The following is a 24,278-nucleotide window of genomic DNA, read 5'->3' on the forward strand; positions in this document are numbered from 1 at the left end:
ATGTCCTTCCCCCGGTGTACCCTGTTGTGGGCTCGGCTTCCCCCGGGGCGCCAGCCTGGCCCCCGGGCAGCCGTCTGCTCTGCCCTTCGCGCCCACACTGGGCCCTTTCCTGGGACTCTGGGGCGCGTTCCTGCCGTTGCCTGCGCCTCTTCCTCTGCCTCAGGAGGCTCCAAAGCTCCGAACACGTCCTTGTTCGTACCGCTGACTGTGAAACCGCAGGGCCGCAGCGCGGACGGCGATGTCGGGGCCGAGCTAACCCGCCCTCTGGACAAGAGTGAGTGCAGGAGCTGGCGAGGGCGGCGCGGGTGGTGTTGCAGGGCCCGCGAAGAAGCTTACCCCCGCCCCCCACCACCACCCTTCCCCTGGAGACCCGAGGTCCCCTTGAGCGTTGTCATCGTGCCCGTCAGTGTCTGCCTCCCTTACTGGCGTGTGAGCCCTTCAAGGCTTGGGACTGTGTCTGATTGATCCTTTGATGTGCTGCTCCAGAAATGGCCTTCTCCTTTTCACTGTTGTCCTGTGAATGGTTTAAGCCCTCTTGTGATGGGACGATTCACCTTTTTGAGTCGTTAGGTGGACGACTGATTTCTAGCGTACTCCTTCTCCCCCGCTACCCAGAACTATTGCTCCGAGAAGGGACAAGGGAGTGGGGCATTGAAAAGCCAGAGGAAGATTTCTTTCAGGAGTTTTTGTCATTGACTGGGTACCTACGCAAACCAGACACTGTGTTAGGCTGTATGGTGGTTGCCAAGAGGAACCAGACTCACATCCAGATCTCTTCCGCTCCAGAAACTTACAGTCTCATGGGGAGGAAGGACATATGGATGGTCAGCTGTAGTACAAGGTAGAACATAAGGGTGTGCTCACGGAAGGTGGTAGGTTCCCTGGTTATCCGGGGCTCCAGAGAGAAAGGAATCGCTTAGCATCAGCAAGTGGCAAGATCTAATCCTATTGCCCCCTTGCAAAACATTGTTCCCAGTTTAAAAGGGTCCTCAATCCCTGCCTGATCTGGCGTGGGTACCTGTTGGAGAAGCGTTGTTGTGCGCCACTCTCCTTGTTTCAGTCAAACTGATGAAATGTGCACTTGTGCTCCAGGGCTTTTACACATGCTACTCCTTCTGCCTAGAATACATCTGTAATTCCATCTTCTTCTTCTTTTTCTAAAAATAACAATGGCTAATACTCAGAGTTTGCTAGAGATAGGTACTGTTTTAAGCATGTGACCCATTTAATCTTTCCAGTAACTCTTATGAAGTAGACAGTCTTTACCCCTGACAGATACTTATCTAGTCATGCAGTAGCACATACATATACTTATATATTATGTAAACATATATATAATATATATTTATTTTTCTGGTTGATTGTAACACATACATATATGTATATAAGTATATGTATATATATTATATGTATATATGTATTTTTTCTGGTTGATTGTAACACATTTAGCCATGTGAACACGATTGAGTACAAGTAGAAAGATGGTGCATATTTGTGATAGTCATTACAGCACTTAAGTGACTGGCCCGATTTACCGTTTACTTACCTTTTCTCCATTTACCAAATGGTAAAATGAGAATAATATTTTCTTTGCTTACATCTCTGGATTGTGAAAGTCATGATAACGTGTTGGGCAAAGCACTTTGAAAAGTGTAAAGGGGTGAACAAATGTAAACTAGTATCACTTGTACTAAAAATTTGCTATTTAAAAAATGGAATTACCCTGCAGTAGAATCTGTGATGTGTGGAAACTGGGAAAACTATTACCCTAGGAGCCCAAATAATCTATCCCAACTATATAGCATAGGTTGATGTGAGGATTTAACAGAATACTTATTTTGGGGTTATCATATAAATAAAGGTTCTAAGCCTCTCTTTCTTTAGGTTGTTAATAGCTGGTGTAAAATTCCTTGGATGTATTTTTACTCATGATCAGCTGGTCCCACCAGATTAGTGTTTTGAAATCTTTTGGGCACTGTTAAGAATTTTTAAGTGTTTGGAAGTTCTAACAATGAAGTGCAGCTACCTTTGATGGCAGAGTGGCCCTCCCCTTTCTTGGACAACTGACTAACCTGGAAGTTTTGGGTGGTTTCAAGTGGAGCAGTGAAGGAGGAAGGTGGCACCCAGGCACTGAGGTAAGCTAGGTGAGCCCTGGCTGACCATGGGTGATTGATGCACCTCACATGATCTCTTTCTGATTTTTGATTGATCACTGGTATGTTTACAGGACGTGACAACAACAAATAATACTCATGGTGAATTTTATTAGCAGTTGTGACTCCTAGGGAAGGTATCAGATTAATTGAGACAGGTTGTGGTAGTTTCCTCATAGATGCTAGTAGTGCTAGATGGGTAGATGCAGATTGGAACTTGGATTCGTAAGGTTGAAGCCACTCAGCTCCATATTAGTAAAGTGAACTGGAGTCAGAGTTTTGGGGGAAGCTTGCTTGTCAAAACACCTGGATTGGTAAGTTCTGGCGAATCACTCATGAAGTACAGAATTACAGTGTAATGCTAAGGGGGTCAAGATTATGGAGACAGTTTCTGCATAGGGTATTAGGCAACACTTTTCTGCCCAGAGCAGAGCTAGCTTCCTGGATGAGAATCATGCTGTTGGTTACAAGGGGAACCTTAAGAAAGAACGGAGGCCTAACGAAGTCATTGTAATTTGATGTAGGTGTATCAGGTACAGATACATTTGAGGGTGTAGGGAATAGTCATCTCTCACACCCATCATCTGAGAGAGATGCAGAAGGGTCGGAGGCATTTGGCCTAATGCAACTGTCTGCTGCAGTAGGGACAGTTTCAGTAAATCTAGTACTATTGTTTATAATTCCCTTTGTGATGATACAAAAGGTTCATCATGAGTTCAACCACTACTAGAACAATATTTCAGTGCTTCTTCATATTCAACAAGAGTGGTAATACTAGTTGTAATATTAAAGGGGTGGAAACTAAATGCCACTACTAGGTGGTCTTTGGTACAGTCTCTTCAGGATTGATTCTCCCTTTCCTTTTTGGATCCTAGAGATGTTCTGATCTATTCTGATCACTTCTTCCCACCTGTGTTTCCACTGTGACTTTGGTGTTTCTAGTTCTGTTTTGAAGAGGTTGAGTTTTGTACCTTTCCACCTGCTTCTCCAACCCTCAAGTGATCATAGAGCTTTGATGTATTAAGTAATGGGCTTCTAGTTAATTACTGATAAGTACAGTGGAACAAGCGAATTAAAACATTTTAACAAAATGGGTAAATCATAAGGTTTAAGCAGTCCCAACCATTAGTAGTAGCTACATCGTTCTTCATCGAGATGTACGTGGAGTGAGTAAAGTGGATCATTTTTGTGTAAAGACTCATGTGAGGTACATTTACATTTTAGAAGAGAACCTGTTATTAAATCCCAAACTCCCATTGTAGGAAGCTGGAAGAAAGCTATTAACTGGTTAAAAGTTGTAGTACTGAGTCATTTCTACTGTGGCTGAAATCTAGAGAGTCTCCTTTAATCACTGTTAATTTAAATGAGAAGTAACTGTGATCCTCAAATCAGGTCATTCTGTTAAGAACAATGAGACAGGGACTTCCCTGGTGGCGCAGTGGTTAAGAACCTGCCTGCCAGTGCAGGGGACATGGGTTCAAGCCCTGGTCTGGAAAGGTCCCACATGCCGCGGAGTAGCTAAGCCCGTGTGCCACGACTACTGAGCCTGTGCTCTAGAGCCCGCAAGCTACAACTGCTGAGCCCGTGTGCCACAACTATTGAAGCCTGCGCACCTAGAGCCTGCAACAAGAGAAGCCACCACGAGAAGCCCGCGCACCACAACGAAGAGTAGCCCCCCGCTCACCACAACTAGTGAAAGCCCGCACGCAGCACTGAAGACCCAACGCAGCCATAAGTGAATAAATGAATGAATGATTTTAAAAAAGAACAATGAGACGGTTAAAGCTTAATTTTTATGAAAAACAAAACTATGTTTCCATATACTTCTGTAGTAGATTAAATTTTTTTCTGTGCTGTTTCCATTGGGTTAATGTTTTTGCAGTTATCTTTTAAATTTTAGATAAAAGAAAGTACTGATACAGAGAAACTTCACTTTTAGTATGTGGGTAGTATTCATTTTTTAAAACAGCTGTACAGTATGATTTATATACTGTACAGGTTATCCATTTAAAGTGTGTAATTAAATGGTGTATTTGCAGGGTTGTGAAACTATCACCATAATCTAATTTTAGAACATTTCCATCACCCCCAAAAGAAATCCCATACCCAGAAACAGTGACTCCCCATTCCCCTAGCTCCCACTCCCCTCTGTCCAGCCCGTGGCAACCACTAATCCACATTCTCTTTCTGTTTGGACCTTTCATATAAATAGTATACAGTACGTGGGCCTTCCTGACTAGTTTCTTTCACTTAGCATGAGAAATCTCATATTTCTGAAGCATTTTCAATTGAGTGAAGTATCATAATTCTTGCATAACACTGGAGTATTAGTTACAGAAAATGGATTAATTCTAATAAATGTGATGTCTTCAGTTTGTATTGAGTTTATAGGTCAGCAGAATTTCCCCAAGCAATTGCATGTGCCTTTTTTGTCACTGATTTTTCCACTGTTGTAAAGAAACTGTTGCACCCACTGGGTACAAAATAACAGAAACCCAGAAATATCAGGATAGCTGCCTGTGATAGTAGATATATTTCTATGCATCTTACATTTAGTTGTGGGCAAACCTAATGGCTAAACCAGTGACTTCGAAATTCCCTCATTCTGCAAAACAAAGTTTTGATAGTGAGATGCTTTATTCAGGCTTAATTTCTTCAGTGAGTGTTGTGTGTGTGTTGTGGTTGGATGAAAATGCAGTTGGTACTCTGGTGGGAGGCAAAAATACAGGCCACCTGGCCTTTCTGTGTTTCATGAGCAAAGACTGTATCAGTTTTGGCCTGCCTTCCCAGAAATGTAGAGTGTATGGCTGGATTAGTAAAATGTTTATCTCTACAGAATAATGCAGTAGTGTTTTAACATGTACAGTGTTAATACAATCTCAGCTTGATTAAAGTATTTTCACCTGTAAAATTAGGGCCTCATAGTGGCATGTTATTTCAGCAGGTATCTAATTCAACCTCCTCTATAGCACAGTAATTTCTGTGCTGTCACCCTTGAAATACAGTCATCTAAGCCTTGCTTGAGTACTTTTCAGTGACAACGAGCTGGCACTTTTGTGAGACAACCCCTTTTTTCCCTGTTCTAATTATTAGGAGATTCTTGTATAAATTACACTGATATCTGTTTCCTTCACTTCCCACTGACTTTAGTTATGCCATCTAGAAAAAAATATGTATAGTCTGTTCTCCCTAAAATCATCTTCAAGCTAAAGATCATCCCTGGCTCCTTTAGTCATTCACATGAAAGCATAATGATCTGGCCCTCACAGTATGGGTTATCTTTCTAGATACCTTTAGCTGCTCACTATTTGATGTTCAGAATGGTTGTAAGTAAACAAAACAACACGGTTATCTGAAAGTGGTCTGATGGAGGCTAGGGGTGATGCTAATCCTGTAGCACCTTGCTTAGTCTTCTGCAGTATTACAGGAATATTGCATTGTTTGACTTTATACTTTTTCTAGACACTATTAAACTATAAAGAGTTTGTGATCAACTAAAACCTTCAAGTTCTTGCAACACTCAGTAGACTGCTGCCTTGAGTGTTACGATTTCAGGTTTCTTTTGCTCTTTGGGCATTTCTCTATCTGGAAAACAAATGTTAAACATATGTTAAATTTGTATATCTTTCTTCCAGATGAAGTAAAGAAGATCTTAGATAAGTTTTACAAGAGAAAAGAAATTCAGAAACTGAGTGCTGATTATGGACTCGATGGTAAGGCTAATAAGATTTCCATTAGAGACATCTTATTACTGCTTAGCTTACAGCTTTGTCATTATTGTGTGGGACCTAGTGTGGCCTGGACATACGTATTAATACATAGTTGTAATCTAGAGAATGTCCCTGACTTTTGCTTCTCTCTAGGCAGGAGATCGGCAGGATGCACCTGGGGAGCCAGACACACGGCAAGGGAGCTGTGTGTTCAGCTTTCCTTCATGCTCTACTAGAATATCAGTTTTAGCCCAGATCATAACAAACCAGCTGTACTACAAGAAAAGAAAAAGACACTTTGATGAGTTAGGTGTGACGTGTATATGTATTTTTTTAAATGAGAATTTAAATGAAAACTAAGTCCTACCTATTTTGATTTTGTGTTTCCCACAGCTCGTCTCTTCCACCAAGCTTTCATAAGCTTTAGAAATTATATCATGCAGTCTCATTCCCTGGATGTGGACATTCACATTATTTTGAATGATATTTGCTTCAGTGCAGGCAAGTGTTTAGAGACTTTTTAAAATCCTGTTGAGCATACTTTTTATTTCTTCCTATGTTTATTTCTCTGGTTAGGGTGTATTTGCTTTAGAATAAGCCCTGTTAATATCCTCTGCAAACAATTCAGTGCTTTCATAGGAGGCCTTCTAGGTCCTTTTGCTTTTATAGTGGGTCTCTGAACTGGTTATTAAATCACCCGTATGTCTTAGTCTGGAGTAAGACTGGGGTCTTCATCTGTCATTATCTGCTCTTCACTATGTAGTAATGTAGGCTACAGTGAAATAAACTCTCACACAAGACAGAATTAATACATAACAGATTCCATCTGTTTCTGCCACTGGCTTGTTTCTCTCTCATATTAGGACAAAGCTCTTGCTATAAAAGATAAAAATGTAGGAACATCATTATTTTGTTCCCATGGGCAGTTTGGCTTTGGTTATATTTTTAAGTATTTGACTATTAGACTTTTGCCCTGGGCCAGGCACTGAAGTAGAACCTAGACACAAAGCAGAATTGGACACAGCCCCACCCTCATCAGAGCCACTAAGGTGTGGAGACTTCTTGCTGAGGAGTCAGTTCACTTTCATGTTTTGTCTCTAAGTGGTCTCTGTAGTTTAAAAAATACTTGCACCTGTATTTCTCTTCAGTAACCACAGGCCTTCTCTCTAATGTATATTCCCAGGTCCTTTGGTTTTTGTTGTTGTTTGTTTTTTTGTTTGTTTTGGCCGTACCATGCCACTTGTGGATCCTAGTTCCCCAAGCAGGGATCGAGCCTGGGGCCCCCTGGCGATGAGGTGCCGAGTCCTAACCACTGGACTGCCAGGGAATTCCCCCAGGTTCTTTGTTTTTCACTTAACTTTCATCAATGTTGATCTTTACCTGTTTGCATAGAAGAAGTGGAACATGGTTGTTGAAAGCCAATTTTCTGTTTTCCTGGAAAATATAAATGAAATAAGGAGAAAAATGTGAGACAAAGCAGGATCTCAGGGAAGGATAGAGTTCCTTTTTTTAGGGTTTTTCTTTTTATTCTGGCAATGTACCCTTAATTTAGCTCACTAAGAGTAAAGTTCTCATTCAGTTCAGTTATGGATAACATTTAGATTGCACATATTAATGCAATGTTTTATTTTCCAGCTCACGTGGATGATTTATTTCCATTTTTCTTGAGACATGCAAAACAGATATTTCCTGTGTTGGAATGTAAGGATGATCTACGTAAAATCAGTGACCTAAGAATACCACCTAACTGGTTAGTTTCTTTATTTGTGGATTTGAAATTTTCAGTCCCTAATCTTGGAAAATTAGTGATCATTATATATTTTTATTGTATGCTGGATGATAAATCATAAGTCGTCTAGATTGTTTTGTTTTCTCTAGAAAAGTGGGCAGTTTTGGCAGGCAGTTAACTGGTATCTCCCCTTGAATCCTAATCAAGTTTGGTTTAAGGTTTTATTAGGGCAGATCTAGAGTAGCCCTTTAGGGTGTCATCCTTACAATTTAGGTGTGGCCTTTCTGGTGTCTCAGCTGAATACGCTATTAATGAGCTCTCTCCACCACCACTGTGGCTGGAACTCCAGCATCTCCTAGCACTTTGCCACCTCTTTGAGACTTTCCACTCAAACTCTTAGCAAACTGTCCTCTGTTAGGCCCTGCACATGCTCAGCCCAGCCCTTGGCCAAGGACCCAAGGAACTCCCGCACAGACTTCAAGGCTTCCCCTCTATTGCACCCTTTTTTCTCTTTCACACTCTGGCTTTCAAATTCCAGCTGCTTCAGCAGCTTTGAACTTGATCTCTACTGCTCAGCTCAGTGGGACTATTTTACCTTGCTTGGGTTCCACCTCCCTATGCCCTACTGGGGTACAGCAGGGCTCATCTAAAGTGTTCCTTTCTTTTGGGGCTTGTAGTCCTGCACTGCCTCCTGTGCATGTCCCCAGGCAGCTGCTGTATATATTTTGTCCAGTTTTGTACTTGTTTATGGTGAGAGGGCAAGTGCTCATGGCCAGAAGCAGAAGACTCAGTCATTTTATTGTATATGCTGAAATTCAGAAGCCTAGGAATATTTATTTATAGGGCCTATGTAGAGCTATGGAAATAATGTGGACAAATCTCTGGGGCTGTTAGCAGTTTAAACTTATTTTAGGTAACTCTTGGGGAAGGGGATTTGTACAGTGGAAAGAATATCCAATAAATTAATTTGCATTTGGATTTTTCTGTCCTCTAGTTAGTAAATGCTATTCTTGGAAAGCGGTCATTTTAGTGTGGATATGAAACTCATCATTTAATTTTTCAAAGATGCTATCTTATGAATGTTAAGAGGATGTTTCCTTGGAATTTTTTTCATTTAATACCTTTGCCAGGATTTTGAGGTTAATGGAATTAAGCTGTTTACCTACTCATGTTTTAGGTACCCAGAAGCCAGAGTCTTACAGCGGAAGATAATATTCCATTCAGGTCCCACAAACAGTGGAAAGACTTATCATGCAATCCAGAAATACTTGTCAGCAAAATCTGGAGTATATTGTGGCCCTTTAAAATTACTGGCACATGAGATCTTCGAAAAGAGTAATGCTGCTGTTAGTATATTACCAAATATTCTCTCTTTTTCTTGTTAATTTGGGGGAGAGTAGAGTGAAGGGGGTAGAGGGGGAGGGCGTATGTAGTAATTTACTGTTAACAAAAAGTGCCATATTGCATTGCATCTAACAAACCATCAAGTGTAAGATGTACTGTTATTTTATGTAAAACTGAGAAAGAAGATGATGCTGCCGAGTGAATTCTGACATGCCATCCATTGTTAAGAGGTATCCTGGTTTCAGAGATACTAAAATGTGAAAGAACGTGTATTAGAATGAGTGAAATACAATATTACAGAATATTTTACATATACAGAGAATTGCAGGGAATAACATTCAGATAACCTGAGTCCACTACCCAACTCCCATCAGATTCTAATATTTTGCCATACTTTTTTTTTTTTAACTTTTTTTAAGAAATAAAATATTATTGGGGAATTCCCTGGCGGTCCAGTGGTTAGGACTCGGTGCTTTCACTGTGGAGGGCCCGGGTTCAATCCCTGGTCGGGGAACTAAGATCCTGTAAGCCACGTGGCACAGCCAAAAAAAAAGAAAAAGTATTGATATAGATGAAACGCCCTCTGAACCCCTTCTTTGTCTCCTCAGAGTTACCCACCTACTCTGTTGTATTCAATTTACCTTTTTTTAAGATTAGACCTTTGATGCTGTCAACTAGAACTAACGATAGAGACTGAGAAAAGGACTGAATGCCCTGTGGTCTGAGGCATCATTTCAGTAAAGGGGCCACATTTTAGTTCATTGTTTTATTATGACTTTATAATGAAAGATTAACCCGCTTTGGTAGGTGATTTGCATTCTCTTTTATTATGTTCTGAATAATTTGTGTAATTTGCATACATGATACCTCCTTATTCATAAATACTTAAAGTATTTCCACAGAACAAAGACTTTCTTTTACATAACCTCAGGATATTCATCTAAAGTAGGACATTTAATATCGATAGAATACCATTATTTAGTCCACAGTCCATATTCAAATTTTGCCAATTGTCCTATAACACTGCCACCACTCCATTTCCCCATCCCCCGCCACCCCAGCATTCTGTTCAGGGTCTCCCGCTATGTTTTATTGTCATGTCTCTAGTTTTCATTAATCTGGGACAATTCCTCAGTCTTTCTTTGTCTTTCATAACTTTACATTTTGAAAGACTGCAGGTCAGTTGTGTTGTAAGTTGTCACTCAGTTTGGATATGTCTGATGGTTCCTCATTAGTTTCAGGCCACTGTGGAGACCAGCTATTCCAGTTTGCCTGGAATTTCCCTCATTTAGCACCAAATGTTCTTCATCCTGGGGAACCCCTCAGTCCTGAGTGGACAGGGGTGGTTGGTAACTCTAATACACCATAGCATTGATGTTGGTCCTTCTCAAAGAAATATATTAGGAGGTCTTTATATTCTTAAATTTTATTTATAATATTCTTCTTGAACATAGAAACAATTTCATTTTAATAAACTAAAATGGTACAGAAACTATTGAAATAGTACAGAGGTAAAAAGTGAAACTGCTGCAATTTCTCATGCTTTTGTTACCTGAGAATTTAGCTGATTTGAGATGTTTCCAAGTTTACATAGGTTATAAAAGAGAGTGGCTTTTATTTTCTTACTAAAATTTTTTTTAAAGGATTGGGAATATTTTGTTTCAACTATTAGACAAATAAATTTGACATAATGGAGAGAATACTCTATTAAACATCCAAAACTTCTTTTTGCTATTGTTTTCAAGGTGGAAATAATTGCAGTTTTCTTTTTGTCATCTTAGGGTGTGCCATGTGACTTGGTAACAGGTGAAGAACGTGTGACAGTAGAGCCAGATGGGAAACAGGCTGCCCATGTTGCTTGTACTGTTGAGATGTGCAGTGTTACAACTCCTTGTATGTATACACCATTTTAAAAACTGTATGGTTCAGTATATTTTTATTTTAAAATTCAGATGAACATGTGGAATGTGTTTTTTATTGTGAAAAAAATTTTAAATTGAGACAAAGAAAAGAATAGTACAGCAGATACCCAGGACTTACCACTACTTAAAAATGCCAAACTTTCTGTTATGTTTGCTTTTGAATTTCTTTCCCTTTTTCTCTTAAAAGAACTGAAATGTCAATTAGTATGAATTTTCCTTTGTATCACTCCCCAGTTCAATTCCTCTCCCCTCTTTTGATCCAATTGCTATCAAATATTTGGTATATACCTTTCCTTTTTTTTTTTTTTTTGGTATCACTGTTAATGTATTGCCTATCAATACTGTGGATTGTGTGTTTTAAAACATTTACATGATTATCATATTGCATTATTATTCCACAATTTGCTTTTTATTTTACACATTTTTTAGATCTAGTCTTGTTTACATATATATGTATCATGAATATATATCACATCTATTCATTTAAATTGTTATGTAGTATTCCATATTATGACTAAAATTATTGATTTGTCTATTAAAGAATATTTAGGTTGTTTAAAGTTTTTCACTATTACATATAGTGCCACAGAGAACTTCTATTTAAGTACTGTAGTTTTGAAAGTATTTTAAATGAAAATTAACTTTTTCCTTATTATATAGGCAATCATTTCTTCATTATAGAAAACATAAAAATAAATGCAAAGAGAAGGAAAAAAATAATCTCCCAATTCCACCCATCCAGAATCAACAAGTGTTAACCCTGTGGTGTATATTTTCTAGACTGTGTTTGTATTGTGTATGCATATACTTATGTGTGCATCGTGGGTGTGTATATTAAATAAAATAGGGATTATATATTATGTACTATTTGGTAGCTTGCTTTTTTCTTTTTTTTTTTTTGCGGTACGCGGGCCTCTCACTGTTGTGGACTTCTCCCGTTGCGGAGCACAGGCTCCGGACGCGCAGGCTCAGCAGCCATGGCTCACGGGCCTAGCCGCTCCGCGGCATGTGGGATCTTCCCGGACCGGAGCACGAACCTGTGTCCCCTGCATCGGCAGGCGGACTCTCAACCACTGCGCTACCAGGGAAGCCTGCTTTTTTCATTTTAATAATCTTAACTTTCTGAGTAAATGGATAGTTTTCAAAAAAAATCCATTTATTCTAAAAGTAATACATTGTAAAAATTAAAATAGCACATATGAATCAAAATTCCTTCTTCTGCGCCCTCTTTTCTAATCTTGTTTGTATACGCTCAGATATGCTAGTGATTTTTAATCTGATGGTTTTTCAGTATAAAATTAGCTTTCTTTTGTTTGCTAAATGTCATTGTGGGCACATTAAATTTTTCCTTTTTTTAAAATATGCTCCTTGCAACTCCTTGGTATTTTGGGAAGCAAACTAAAATATAATTTATATGACTTAAAAAGAATAAAGTAATATGGTTGGAAGCATTTTGGCATTAGAAAACAGCCACTATTTTTTTTACCATAATAATAAGCTTTAAAACCCCTAAGAATAAGTAGAGCTGGAGCTCAGGGAATTACACGTTCTTCTCCAGTTCTCCTCCTGACACCCGTCTGGATTCCTGAGGTGCTTCATTTTACTGCAGGGTTATCTACTCCTTGGTCCCAGGAGCTACTTCAACTGCTGTGTGGATGTGTTCTTGTTAGGCAGATTCTCCAGGCTGCCTCTGAGATTGCAGAAAATAGGACAACTGAACCTGTTCAGTTTGGGAGGCAGTGCAGTAGAGACAGTCTGGGTTTGAATTTCACGGTTTTAAATCTTACACTAGGGCCAGTGACTTAACTTCTCTGGGTCTCAGTTTATTCTTCTGTAAAATGTAAATGTAGAGGAATTCCCTGGTGGTCCAGTGGTTAGGAGTCCTCACTTTCACTGCCGAAGGCATGGGCTCAGTCCCTGGTTGGGGAACTAAGATCCCGCAAGCTGCACGGCGTGGCCAAAGACAATTTTTTTTTAATTTAAAAAAAAAAAAAGGAAATGTAAGTAATAATGATACTTACCTAATGGGTTTGTTGTGAGGATTAAATGAGTTGTAAAGCACTTAGAACAAGCCTGCCAGAAACGAAGCACCTAATAAGTAATGATGATGATTATGGTGGTATTGGAAGCTTGAATTTTGGTATTGTGGTATGTTTATAATACTATTGAAGTAGATTGTCTTGCTTATGATAACTTTTTATTTCAAGATGAAGTGGCCGTGATTGATGAAATTCAAATGATTAAAGATCCAGCCAGAGGATGGGCCTGGACCAGAGCACTACTAGGTTGGTGGTCTTATTGCTATAAAACCTGTGCTTTGTGACATCTGCACTGGGATTTATCTGCATTTATCTGCTTGACATTGCCAAACAGAGCCAGCTAGGTTCTCTCTTGGCACAAATCAAACAAAAAAAGTCAGCTAAGTGTGAGCTTTAATTTTCTAAATATTGTTCTAATAATGGGAAGTCCATTTCTTCTATCATAAAAAAATTAGCATAATCACTTAATTAAACTGTTCAAATCTTGCCATATTTACACAATCACTATTAACATTTTGGTGTTTCATGGCAGTCTTTTTTCTTATGTATATGGTGTTTTGTGAATATATAATTTTTATCTCGCTTTTTTTTCAGTTCTGTTGTTTCATAGACTTTTTTTATACCACTTTTTTTTTTTTTTTTTTTTTTTGCGGTACGCGGGCCTCTCACTGTTGTGGCCTCTCCCGTTGCGGAGCACAGGCTCCAGACGCGCAGGCTCAGCGGCCATGGCTCATGGGCCCAGCCGCTCCGCGGCATGTGGGATCTTCCCAGACCAGGGCACGAACCCGTATCCCCTGCATCGGCAGGCGGACTCTCAACCACTGCGCCACCAGGGAAGCCCTCATACCACATATTAATGTTGCATGTTCTCCATTGAAGAACTGTACTACACAGTCGTTCTTTGGTATTTGTGGGATGTTGGTTCCTGGACCCCCACAGATACCAAAATCTGCAGATGCTCAAATCCTTTACAGTTGGATGGCTTCTGCATCCATGAATTCAACCAACCGTGGACTGAATATGTTCAATCAGCGGTTGGTTGAATCTGCAGATGTGAAACCTGTGGATGTGGGAGACCAGTTGAAATTTGTCCCAAAGAGTCGAACATTTTTCTCTATTATTAATGATGCAGTAAAAATCTTTGTAGGCATTAACTTTTTATTCATTTTATTACTTCTTTAGGATAGGCTCCTGGAAGTGAGGTCCATAGACATGAATGAACGTTTCTCCTGCTTGATATTGGAGTGAATTTTTGATCAGCATGTTGTAGGGCAAGTGTTTTCAAATTTAAAAACATAGGTAAACTCTTTCTGTAAACAAAGAGTATTCCCTAAAGCCTGTAATATAAAATAGATGAAAGTGGATATGCTCAGGGGTAAGGAGCTTGGAGTTTCTTCTACCCACCAGCCCCCAGCCTCTGAGGCACCTCAGTGATTCCATGGAGCCTAATTTGAAAAAAAAATGTATAGGACTGATGTTCAGTATTAACCATTAAAATGCAGGTTCTAGTTCAGGCTGGCTTCATCCTCTAGTAGACTCAAAACCTTGGCCAAAGCAATTTAAAAACCCCAAGATTTATAAAAGTGGTAATAATTTTTGCCTACTAGAAGGTTTTGTTTTGAGGTTAGAATCATAGAGATAATATGAAAACACTTGGTAAAGTTGTAAAGCAATAGGTAAGCAAACAAAGTATTTTTGGTATTTAGAGTATTGCATATTTGATTTTATATCTTTCAAATTTTAAGAAACGCCAATTTTGCATTTAACAGGACTCTGTGCTGAAGAAATCCATTTGTGTGGAGAATCTGCTGCTATTGACCTGGTTACCGAGCTTATGTACACAACTGGGGAAGATGTGGAGGTACTAGATTATACACTTTGTTCTCAAGGTGACATAGCAAATAGCCCAGAGTACCCAGGCAGTGGCTTCATAGGCCCCAGATGGTGGCAAAATCAGAACTTGAAAGATTAGCTTCATTTTCTCGTAGTTGACTAGATCATACATAGTTGGTTGACCCTCATGAACTAAAGTTCTGACTGCGTGGCTGTCACACCCTAAGTCTCCAAAAGTATAAGGAGATTCCTTATCTTTTCTTGACAAAACCTTTTGGAGTTTAAACAGAACTCTTTAGAATTAAATAAATCAGGAATGTTGCAAGTTGGAGGCTCCAGCAAAAGTTTGTGATTTTCAAAGTCTCAGGTGTCAGATATTGGGGACTTTGATATATATCTGATTGGTAGAGATAGTTTGTACCCTTTTTCAAATTCCTAGAGTAGGAAGCAACTCATTTCCATTTAATCCTACTTTTGTTTTCTTTACCAGACTTCTATAATAAAATGAAGAAATATTTTTAAATTGGTCCATTACTTTAGTTTTGTGCTTAGCTTTCAGGGAGAGATAGTGGAATGTAGTGGAAGAAATTCTGGGTTCTAGTCTTGGCTTTGCTGTTATTCACTTTGTGTTTTTAAGCAAATCACAGAAGGCTAGAACTGGAAAAATCCTCATCAGACCTGAGCTTTTATTAGACTCTATTTTATTCTTTCATAAAAGGGAAATAATATTTAATAACCTTTCTGAAATTACCATGTTGCCATAAAAATCAAATATATATGAAAGTGCTTTGAAAATTTATGAAATCCTCTAACATTTTGTTAATTTAGAAATACCAGTGAGAATGGGTGGTAACATTTATAATATCAAAATAAATGTTTTTCTGTATTTTCTCTTGAAAAAGTTGGAACTTATCAGTTTCTAGCTACTCTTGATTGTGAGTTTTTCACAATATTAGAAGAAGCTGAGTTAGGTATGTTATTTTACAATATCCTATCGTTTATTGTAGGTTCGAACCTATAAGAGGCTTACCCCCATTTTTGTGCTGGATCACGCATTAGAATCTTTAGACAACCTTCGGCCTGGGGACTGCATTGTCTGTTTTAGCAAGAATGATATTTATTCTGTGAGTCGACAGATTGAAATTCGGGGATTGGAATCAGCTGTTATATATGGCAGTCTCCCACCTGGTAATTATTGGCTTTCATCGTGACAAGATATGAAATCTCTTGTTTTTGCCATTTATGTTGAGATATGTCTAGAAAACACAGTAAAACATATGAATTAAGTTGCTTGGTGTGTAATTTATTATAGGTCATATAAAATAAATATTTCTCTAGTCATCTTTGTGGTGATAGAAGTATTTTAATTATTTATAGCTCTTGTTACTTGCTATTATTAGACTATTTTTAAATATTGAGTTGATGATTTTCTTACAGAAATGTCATTAAAATATGAACTTGATAATATTCTTAAAATATTGCCAGAAATCTATTGATAAGTGTCCTCAGAAATGATAAGAGGATTGTGTTGCTCTTTGTGGGTATACTTAAAGGAATGGAAATAAAGGGTAACTGGCTCCTTGAGAATGTAAAGAAATAAATTTGAAACAATAAGAGTTTTATCCATAAAAATGGAGAGTAGGAGGTAAGGGTTTCCAAGATATATTTAGTGTGATGTAGTAAAAGATTGAGAATACTAATTTAATATAAACTGTTGCTGTTTTAGGAACCAAACTTGCTCAAGCAAGAAAGTTTAATGATCCTGATGATCCATGCAAAATCCTGGTTGCTACAGATGCAGTTGGCATGGGACTTAATTTGTAAGTAATCTGTTTTTAATAATCATGGATATTCAGTGGGTTAGATGGAAATTTAAAAACTTATAATTGGCATTAGAATAACTAAACACTTTGATTTAGGAGAATGGATATTATAGTATAGATCTGAGATTTATCTTGCTCACACCTGTTGAGGGAATAAAATGAAAATATCACATAACACTTGGACTTTTGAGTGCTGCTTCCTACCACTGCTAACCTATTACATTACCTCACTTTATTTTCAGTGTCTCAGTCAATATTGGTGTGTGCCTGTTGGGCGTGTGGGGCCAGCCACTATTTTTAGGGGTTAACAATATTAAGCCTGAGTATTCCTCTCTGGGGAATGAATGCAGCTGTACCTTTATGCATGAAAGAACTATTCAAAGCCATTAACAGCAGTAATGTTTAAAAGTAGCCTAAGAGGGCTTCCCTGGTGGCACAGTGGTTGGGAGTCCACCTGCCGATGCAGGGGATGCGGGTTCGTGCCCCGGTCTGGGAAGATCCCACATGCTGCAGAGCAGCTGGGCTCGTGAGCCATGGCTGCTGAGCCTGCGCGTCCGGAGCCTGTGCTCCGCAACGGGAGAGGCCACAACAGTGAGAGGCCAGTGTACCGCAAAAAAAAAAAAAAAAAAAGTAGCCTAAGAAGGCTTTATATGGTTTATTTGTAAAAAAGTTATTTTCTAGAGCCTTTACTGAGGTATAATTTACATATTATACGGTTCACCCATTTTAAGTGTATAATTTGATGATGATTTTTAGTAAATGTACACAGTTGTTTAAAAATGCTATTTAAAGGGAAGAAAAAGAATTACCAACAAACCCTTTTACCTTACTTTGTAAATAGTGGGCAATATTGCAAGTAGGCCTAAACTAGAATTAGAGTGAGCATTTCTGTAATGAATCGAATGATGGACGGTTTTTCAGACAGCAGTCCATGAGGTCATTTGTATTTCTGTTTCAGGAGCATAAGAAGAATTATTTTTTACTCCCTTATGAAGCCCAGTATCAATGAAAAGGGAGAGAAAGAAATAGAACCAATCACCACCTCTCAAGCCTTGCAGATTGCTGGCAGAGCTGGTAGATTCAGTTCAAAATTTAAAGAAGGAGAGGTTACAACAATGAATCGAGAAGACCTCAGTTTATTAAAAGAAATTTTGAATAGGCCTGTGGATCCTATAAAGGTAAGGTGTAACATAGTAATTGCTACTTCTCTGTGGAGGACAGTCATTCCTTCCTTCACTTACTTTCCAGACTTTTGCCTCAGACACCTGGAAACAAATAAGCAAAAGAAAATTTTGTGCCATGAAAATCATGTCAAAAAAACCCTGCTTTGGGCTTCCCTGGTGGTGCAGTGGTTAAGAATCCACCTGCCAATGCAGGGGTCACGAGCTCGAGCCCTGGTCCGGGAAGATCCCACATGCCGCGGAGCAACTAAGCCCGTGCACCACAACTACTGAACCTGCGCTGTAGAGCCCGTGAGCCACAACTTCTGAGCCTGCGTGCCGCAACTACCGAAGCCTACATGCCTAGAGCCCGTGCTCTGCAGCAAGAGAAGCCACCACAATGAGAAGCCCGCGCACCACAGCAAAGAGTAGCCCGCGCTTGCTGCAACTAGAGAAAGCTCGTGCACAGTAACAAAGAACCAACGCAGCCAAAAATAAAATAAGTAAATAAATAAAGAAAGAAAGAAGAGAAAACCCTGCTTTGTTGCTTTTGAGAGGCCTACTAGAGACCCCTTGGTTAGAGAATGGTATGCAAGTGAAAGATTCAGATTTTACAAATGTAGCCATAATATAACAAGTTTAGTAAACCTGATTTTCCTTTAGTTCTTCCTATAATCTAGCAGTGGGTGGGGATAGGGGCATGGTTGCTTCAGGTGGGCACACAGCTATGTCAGCAGACTGAAAATTGTGAGAAGCTTGGAAGTAGAAGAAACCTTTGTGTGTGGGGCAAAAATAGCATTAAGCTATACAACTTCGAACCAGTAAGGACAGGGTTAAATTTTGGTTAGTGTAGTTAATGAGGCAGAAGTGTACATGTTTTAAACAAACTTACAAACTAAAGTTTGCCTGGAAAATTCACTAATTAAGGCTCATCTGATTTTAGTGAACCCAGGTAAAAGGGCATATAAATGAGAGAATGCAAGGAAAAGTTCCTGGAGGAAAGCTGTGGTTGAAATCATTTCTGTAGCTTTTGTTAAGAGTGCAGCTGATAATGGATCTCCCCCATCTCCCTCCTGTGTAGCTCCTTTCTTGTGTTCATCGTCTGCCTCCCTCCTATGACTCATCTCTCTCTCCTCCTTTCCTGTTTCTTTTTCCCATTCCTTTTCTGTCTTATTTTCTTGCTTATACTTGTGGGCAGTTCTTAGCATTGTAAATATACAGGTAAAGAGATAGCTGACCTCCAATTTAGACATTTTCTCTTTTATGTATGTATGTCAGTTTTATTGCCCTGGTTAAAGTGATTGGGTTTTCCTTTTTCGTTTTTGTTCAGTGCGGAGAATTGGGACCCCGGAAACTATTTGTGGTACTCTATCAGATCATCATAGATTTTAGAAATATAACTAAAATATAAGCAAAAGATTAATTACTCAATGGGTATACTTGATTAGTTTTACTAAATCATCTCGTCAGCTTTCCCAGTTGGTAATAAATGGCAAAGTATGATGCTTTTCTCTGTTTTACTTAAATTCTTGTCCCTTAACTCATTTGGCAATAGCTTAACCTGAATATAGGACTTATCTTGAAATAACTTAAGAAAATTTATCCTTAAAAAAATAAGCTTATGATTGTTTTTTCTTTACTAAAGGCAGCTGGTCTTCATCCAACTGCTGAACAGATTGAAATGTTTGCCTACCATCTCCCTGACACAACGCTTTCTAATCTCATTGTAAGTAGAAACTCTTACATCGCTTTTCTAAACAGGTCAGTATGTCAGACAATTACTGGTTAACCTTGTGGACATGAATGGATAGTCTGTTTTTGTGAAGTTGCTGTTTATGAAGTTTATCTTGAAAGAGGGAACTTTCTCTCAAAATCTTTTGGGACTTTTGTCCTGAGGAATTTTCTGAGTATTTCAGGTCGGGAAGGCTATGGGGGAAGTCTGTTAGCTTGAGGAGGCAGTGAATTAAGCAAGCCTTTCTGGAAGTCTATTAATGGATTAAAGTGATTGTCATTTATAGACTTGAGTACTTTATTCATGCCCAGCTAGGTAGTCCAGTAATTTAATATATTTTTTCCCCCAGGATATTTTTGTAGACTTTTCACAAGTTGATGGGCAGTATTTTGTCTGCAACATGGATGATTTTAAATTTTCTGCAGAGTTGATCCAGCATATTCCATTAAGTCTACGAGTGAGGTATGTTTTCTGCACAGCCCCTATCAACAAGAAGCAGCCTTTTGTCTGTTCTTCATTGTTACAGGTAAGCCTTTATCTTTGTGATATTTTGAGTTGTTTCAGGTTGATGCATTTTCCCCAAACAATAGTTTGTTATTCAAAATAAAGAAATAAGAGAGTACCCTTTAATATGAGATACTGTGTACGAACTTAAATAAAAATGGCTCTTTTTTCTTACAGATAATTTTTTGGGGGAAGGAGAAGTCTTGCTTTGTATTTGGGCTTATATGGTAGCCTTTTTGAAGAAGCTAAAACAAAAATAATTAAACAGTTTTTTCGAGGAAAGGGGTCTTTGCCTGATGATATACTTTTCCCTTATTAGTGTTGGGTAATATGTTTTGGAAGGGAGGTGGCTTTGGGGTCAGTAGTGGTAATAGTATTCAGTTTTCTTAACTATCAGGCATTGGGCCAGGGATGGCTGTCTTGTGTGAATTTGGTGCCAAGGTTCCAGCCTCTTTTCTTTTAACTCATTTGGGTAGGGATACTAATCTCTAACTTCTGAGCACAAGATTCACCCAAACAGGGGGACTAGGCAAAGGCAGTAGAAGCTGAACTTCCAGTCTCCTGCCGTGTCCTCTCACATCTCTGGGCCCTTGCTCTCCCTCTTGCTTCTGCTTGGAGCGCCCTCCCCACTAAATCCAAAGGTCTCCTCTTTGAATCTTTTCCTGATTCATTGCTGTAGTTTCACTGCCATCTTCTTAATAGATGTTAGCTTTCTGCATACTAGCTCTGTTCTTAGCAAATCTATTTATAAGCTTCTGTTTTAAATTACTTTAAAATTACATAAATAATACGTAAGTACTTTTTTTGTGTGAGCAAAATTAAAACATTAGAGAAGGTTAAATTGGGCTACCACCTTCAGTCTCAGTCCTCTGGCATAACTGCTATTATCAGCTTTGTGTATCCTTGCAGACCTTTTCCGTTACATTTGCCTACATACCTGTATGAGTAGAAATTCTAGTTTTTGTTTGGTGGGTGTGCTTTCCCATAAATGTTACAATGAATTAGTCTGTAGCTTGCCTTTTTCTTTTTTCCTTAATGTGTCTCAGAGGTGTTCTGTGTCCAGCTGTTTACTGTGTCCAGCTATTACCAGCTCTCTGTTTCTTAGAGCTGGCATTTGTGAGAGAGCTAACTAGCATAAGGTTGAAGTTTATGGAACAAAGTCTTAAACTTAAAAAACTGGCCTGGATGGAGCTGGAGCCCATGGCCCTGACCCCATTTACACCATCCTTCAAGCAGCTACCCTAATAAAGCGGAAGCATCTTACCAAGGAGTAAGGAGTCTGGACCAGTGCAGGTCAATAGTTGTTATGTGTTGTGTTTACAGATTAAAATGTGAAATCCAGAGATATTTCTTTTTTCTTGATCTCCATTATTACTGAAGTATAAAGGAGTTCAATCCCACTGATGGTCTCTGATGCCCCTTAGGAAGCTGTTTTGAAACTGTGTTCCATGGCTCCTGCATGGGCCTCTCTCCTTCCCCATCTCTGAGCAGCTCCGTGCTTAGCTCTTTTACATATTGGGCTTCCATTAGTTGTTTGTGGCCAAAAATATTAAAGCCACTGCCTTTATAAGAGAACTTTTTGGCATGTCCTGCTTATTAGTAAGTTAGTGAGGTCACATTTACATTCTTCATGGCTGTTCTACTTGGCATTTATTAAACCTAGCAGAATGCACCAGACTGAAATTAATAAAATTGTAACATTATTTAACCACAATTATTTGAAAACTGCCCTGCCTCTCTAAAGTATTGACCTTGCTTAGGTTAAGTATTTAGAGATAATTTTCCCTAATTAGGAAATGAACCATTTGAAATCACCTTATCCTTGAAGCTAAAGATTTTAAACTTCTGCTTGATAGTTCTTGCATGGTTTTATTTCTGTCTCCTATAGTATATTGTGATGCATAATAATGCCTAGCATTGTCTGGGAGGCGGCATATTCTCCAAGAGTGTCGTGTGGTTCAAGAAGGAGGTATGGTGGTCTTATGGTAATGAGGAAGCTGAAGCACAGTGGTGACTTGGCCAAAACTATATAACTAGTAAAGAGGCAGTCTCTTTACTAGTTTGATTGACTCATGACCAGCCTTGCACAAAGCCACCTCAAAGAGTTTCTTTATAATAAGTGAGGATATTAAAAAATACAAACTCGGGCTTCCCTAGTGGTGCAGTGGTTGAGTCCGCCTGCCGATGCAGGGGACACAGGTTCGTGCCCTGGTCCGGGAAGATTCCACATGCCGCGGAGCGGCTGGGCCCGTGAGCCATGGCCGCTGAGCCTGCGCGTCCGGAGCCTGTGCTCCGCGACGGGAGAGGCCACGACAGTGAGAGGCCCGCGTACCGCAAAAAAAAAAAAAAAAAAATACAAGCTCATATTTGAAGCTATAGGACTATTGCATGAAGGAATGAGAGTCTTTGGGTACTGTCTGCCTAGAACTTAGAACATTAATTGTTCATAAAAGTTAATAGACAGTCCCTGGAAAGCTAGTTCATGTACATATTGTTGCCCTGGTTTTGGAAAAAAGAAGGAAATCATCTCTTTTTTTAAAAAATTACCTTTATAAGATATTAAGTGTTCTCTAAAATACAGAAAAATATAAAGAAGGAGAGAAACCAGCCTGCCTATTGAGATATAGCCACAGTTAACATTTTGTTGTGCTGGTTTTTTTTTTTTTTTTTCTGGTCACAGACTGAAGTGAATTCTGATTGTTTTACCAAATTCGTTTCTTCTGTTTCTCTCAGTTTGCCAGGCAGTATAGCAGGAATGAGCCCCTGACCTTCTCATGGTTACGACGATATATTAAATGGCCGTTACTTCCACCTAAGAATATTAAAGACCTCATGGATCTTGAAGCTGTCCATGATGTCTTGGATCTTTACCTGTGGCTAAGGTACCAATTTTTTCCTGTATGTGCTCTCATTTTTTAAGTAATAGGGCGAATCAAAGGTTTTATGATGGTCTTTTGCACTTTCAAATTAGGGACATATTTGCAGGGTGCTCTATTTTGTGTTTCTTGTCCATTAAGGCAGTTGAGCCTGGTTTATACCTATTCCAAAAATGACTTAAGGAGTTCTTACGATTCTAGTTAAGATAGGTAGGTGAGAAAGTCCCCTAGATCCTTGTGACACAAATGGTGATCCCTGGACCAAAAGCATTGTTATCTACTGGGAGCTTGTTAAAAATAGAGAATATCAGACCCACCCAAGGCTTAATCACATTCTGCATTGTAACAGGATCCTGAGGTGACTCATGTATACATCGTGATTTGAGAGGTACTGCTGTAGATCAGTGATTATCAAAAGAGGTGCATGTCCCACTAGGGGAGCATATTGGAATCATTTAAGATATGAGCAATGACCGACTCTCATAACAACATCTTCCTTAGGTATGTTGGCCGAAATAAAGGTTGAGCAAAGGCACTGGACACAGTTTTGCAAAAACAGAATATTTGGAATGAGTCAGTGTCAAGATGTAGTTACTTCATTGAGATTAGTCCAGCAACTGCGGTAAGAGCTGTTCCTATAATGTAATATGTCTTTTTTTCCAGCTACCGGTTTATAGATATGTTTCCAGATGCCAGCCTTGTTCGAGATCTCCAGAAACAATTAGATGGCATTATCCAAGATGGTGTACATAACATCACCAAACTGATTAAAATTTCAGAGGCACATAAACTGCTGAATTTGCAGAACTCATCAGAAAGGCAGTCCCGTTTGTCAGGAACAGTAAAGAGCCAAACTAGAAGGAATCACGGCACCAAAACTTTAGGGAGTAAAGCTGCTGAACCACTTGGCCCTGGTGCAGGAGAGAAATCCCTTGCTTCCAGATTGGTGCAGCAAGGACTCCTCACTGCAGACATGCTGAAACAGCTAGAAAAAGAGTGGATGGCACAACAAACTGAGCATGGCAAAGGAAGAACAGAATCTGGGACTTCCTCGAAAGGGACAAGAAGAAAGAAGAAGGAACCTGATTCAGATTAGTTTTATTTTTATTTTTGCAAATAAAAATCTATTTTAAAATCCTTTTTTTCCTCATATGCATTTACTGCCTGCTATGGTACTGTGGCTATCTTTTACTGGTCTTTTTTTTTTTTTTTTTCTTGCTAAGAAAAATTAATTGTTAAGGATAACTAAACTGCTGTTTGTTTTGTTCTTAGAGGATTTATTTAAAGATTTATTTAGGGCTTCCCTGGTGGCGCAGTGGTTGAGAGTCCGCCTGCCGATGCAGGGGACGCTGGTTCGTGCCCCGGTCCTGGAGGATCCCACGTGCCACGGAGCGGCTGGGCCCGTGAGCCATGGCCGTTGAGCCTGCGCGTCCAGAGCGTGTGCTCCGCAATG

The 24,278-nt window shown here is 39.2% G+C and overlaps 1 protein-coding gene across 1 annotated transcript; it reads left to right on the forward strand.

Annotated features, from left to right (window-relative positions):
- On the forward strand, positions 1-23,962 carry SUPV3L1 (Suv3 like RNA helicase; the record flags this gene model as incomplete). The annotated part of the gene is made up of 15 exons (XM_079698682.1): positions 1-274; positions 5,789-5,866; positions 6,257-6,364; positions 7,499-7,613; positions 8,770-8,938; positions 10,718-10,829; positions 13,066-13,143; positions 14,667-14,758; positions 15,738-15,918; positions 16,457-16,550; positions 17,512-17,731; positions 19,359-19,439; positions 19,795-19,971; positions 22,683-22,831; positions 23,489-23,962. 15 exons carry the CDS (start codon positions 1-3, stop codon positions 23,919-23,921), a joined length of 2,361 nt encoding a protein of 786 aa, XP_079554808.1. The 3' UTR covers positions 23,922-23,962.
- Between the last annotated feature and the right edge of the window lie 316 nt (positions 23,963-24,278).

This window comes from Hyperoodon ampullatus, assembly GCF_949752795.1.
Source record: "Hyperoodon ampullatus genome assembly, chromosome: 1".
Lineage (NCBI taxonomy): Eukaryota > Metazoa > Chordata > Mammalia > Artiodactyla > Ziphiidae > Hyperoodon > Hyperoodon ampullatus.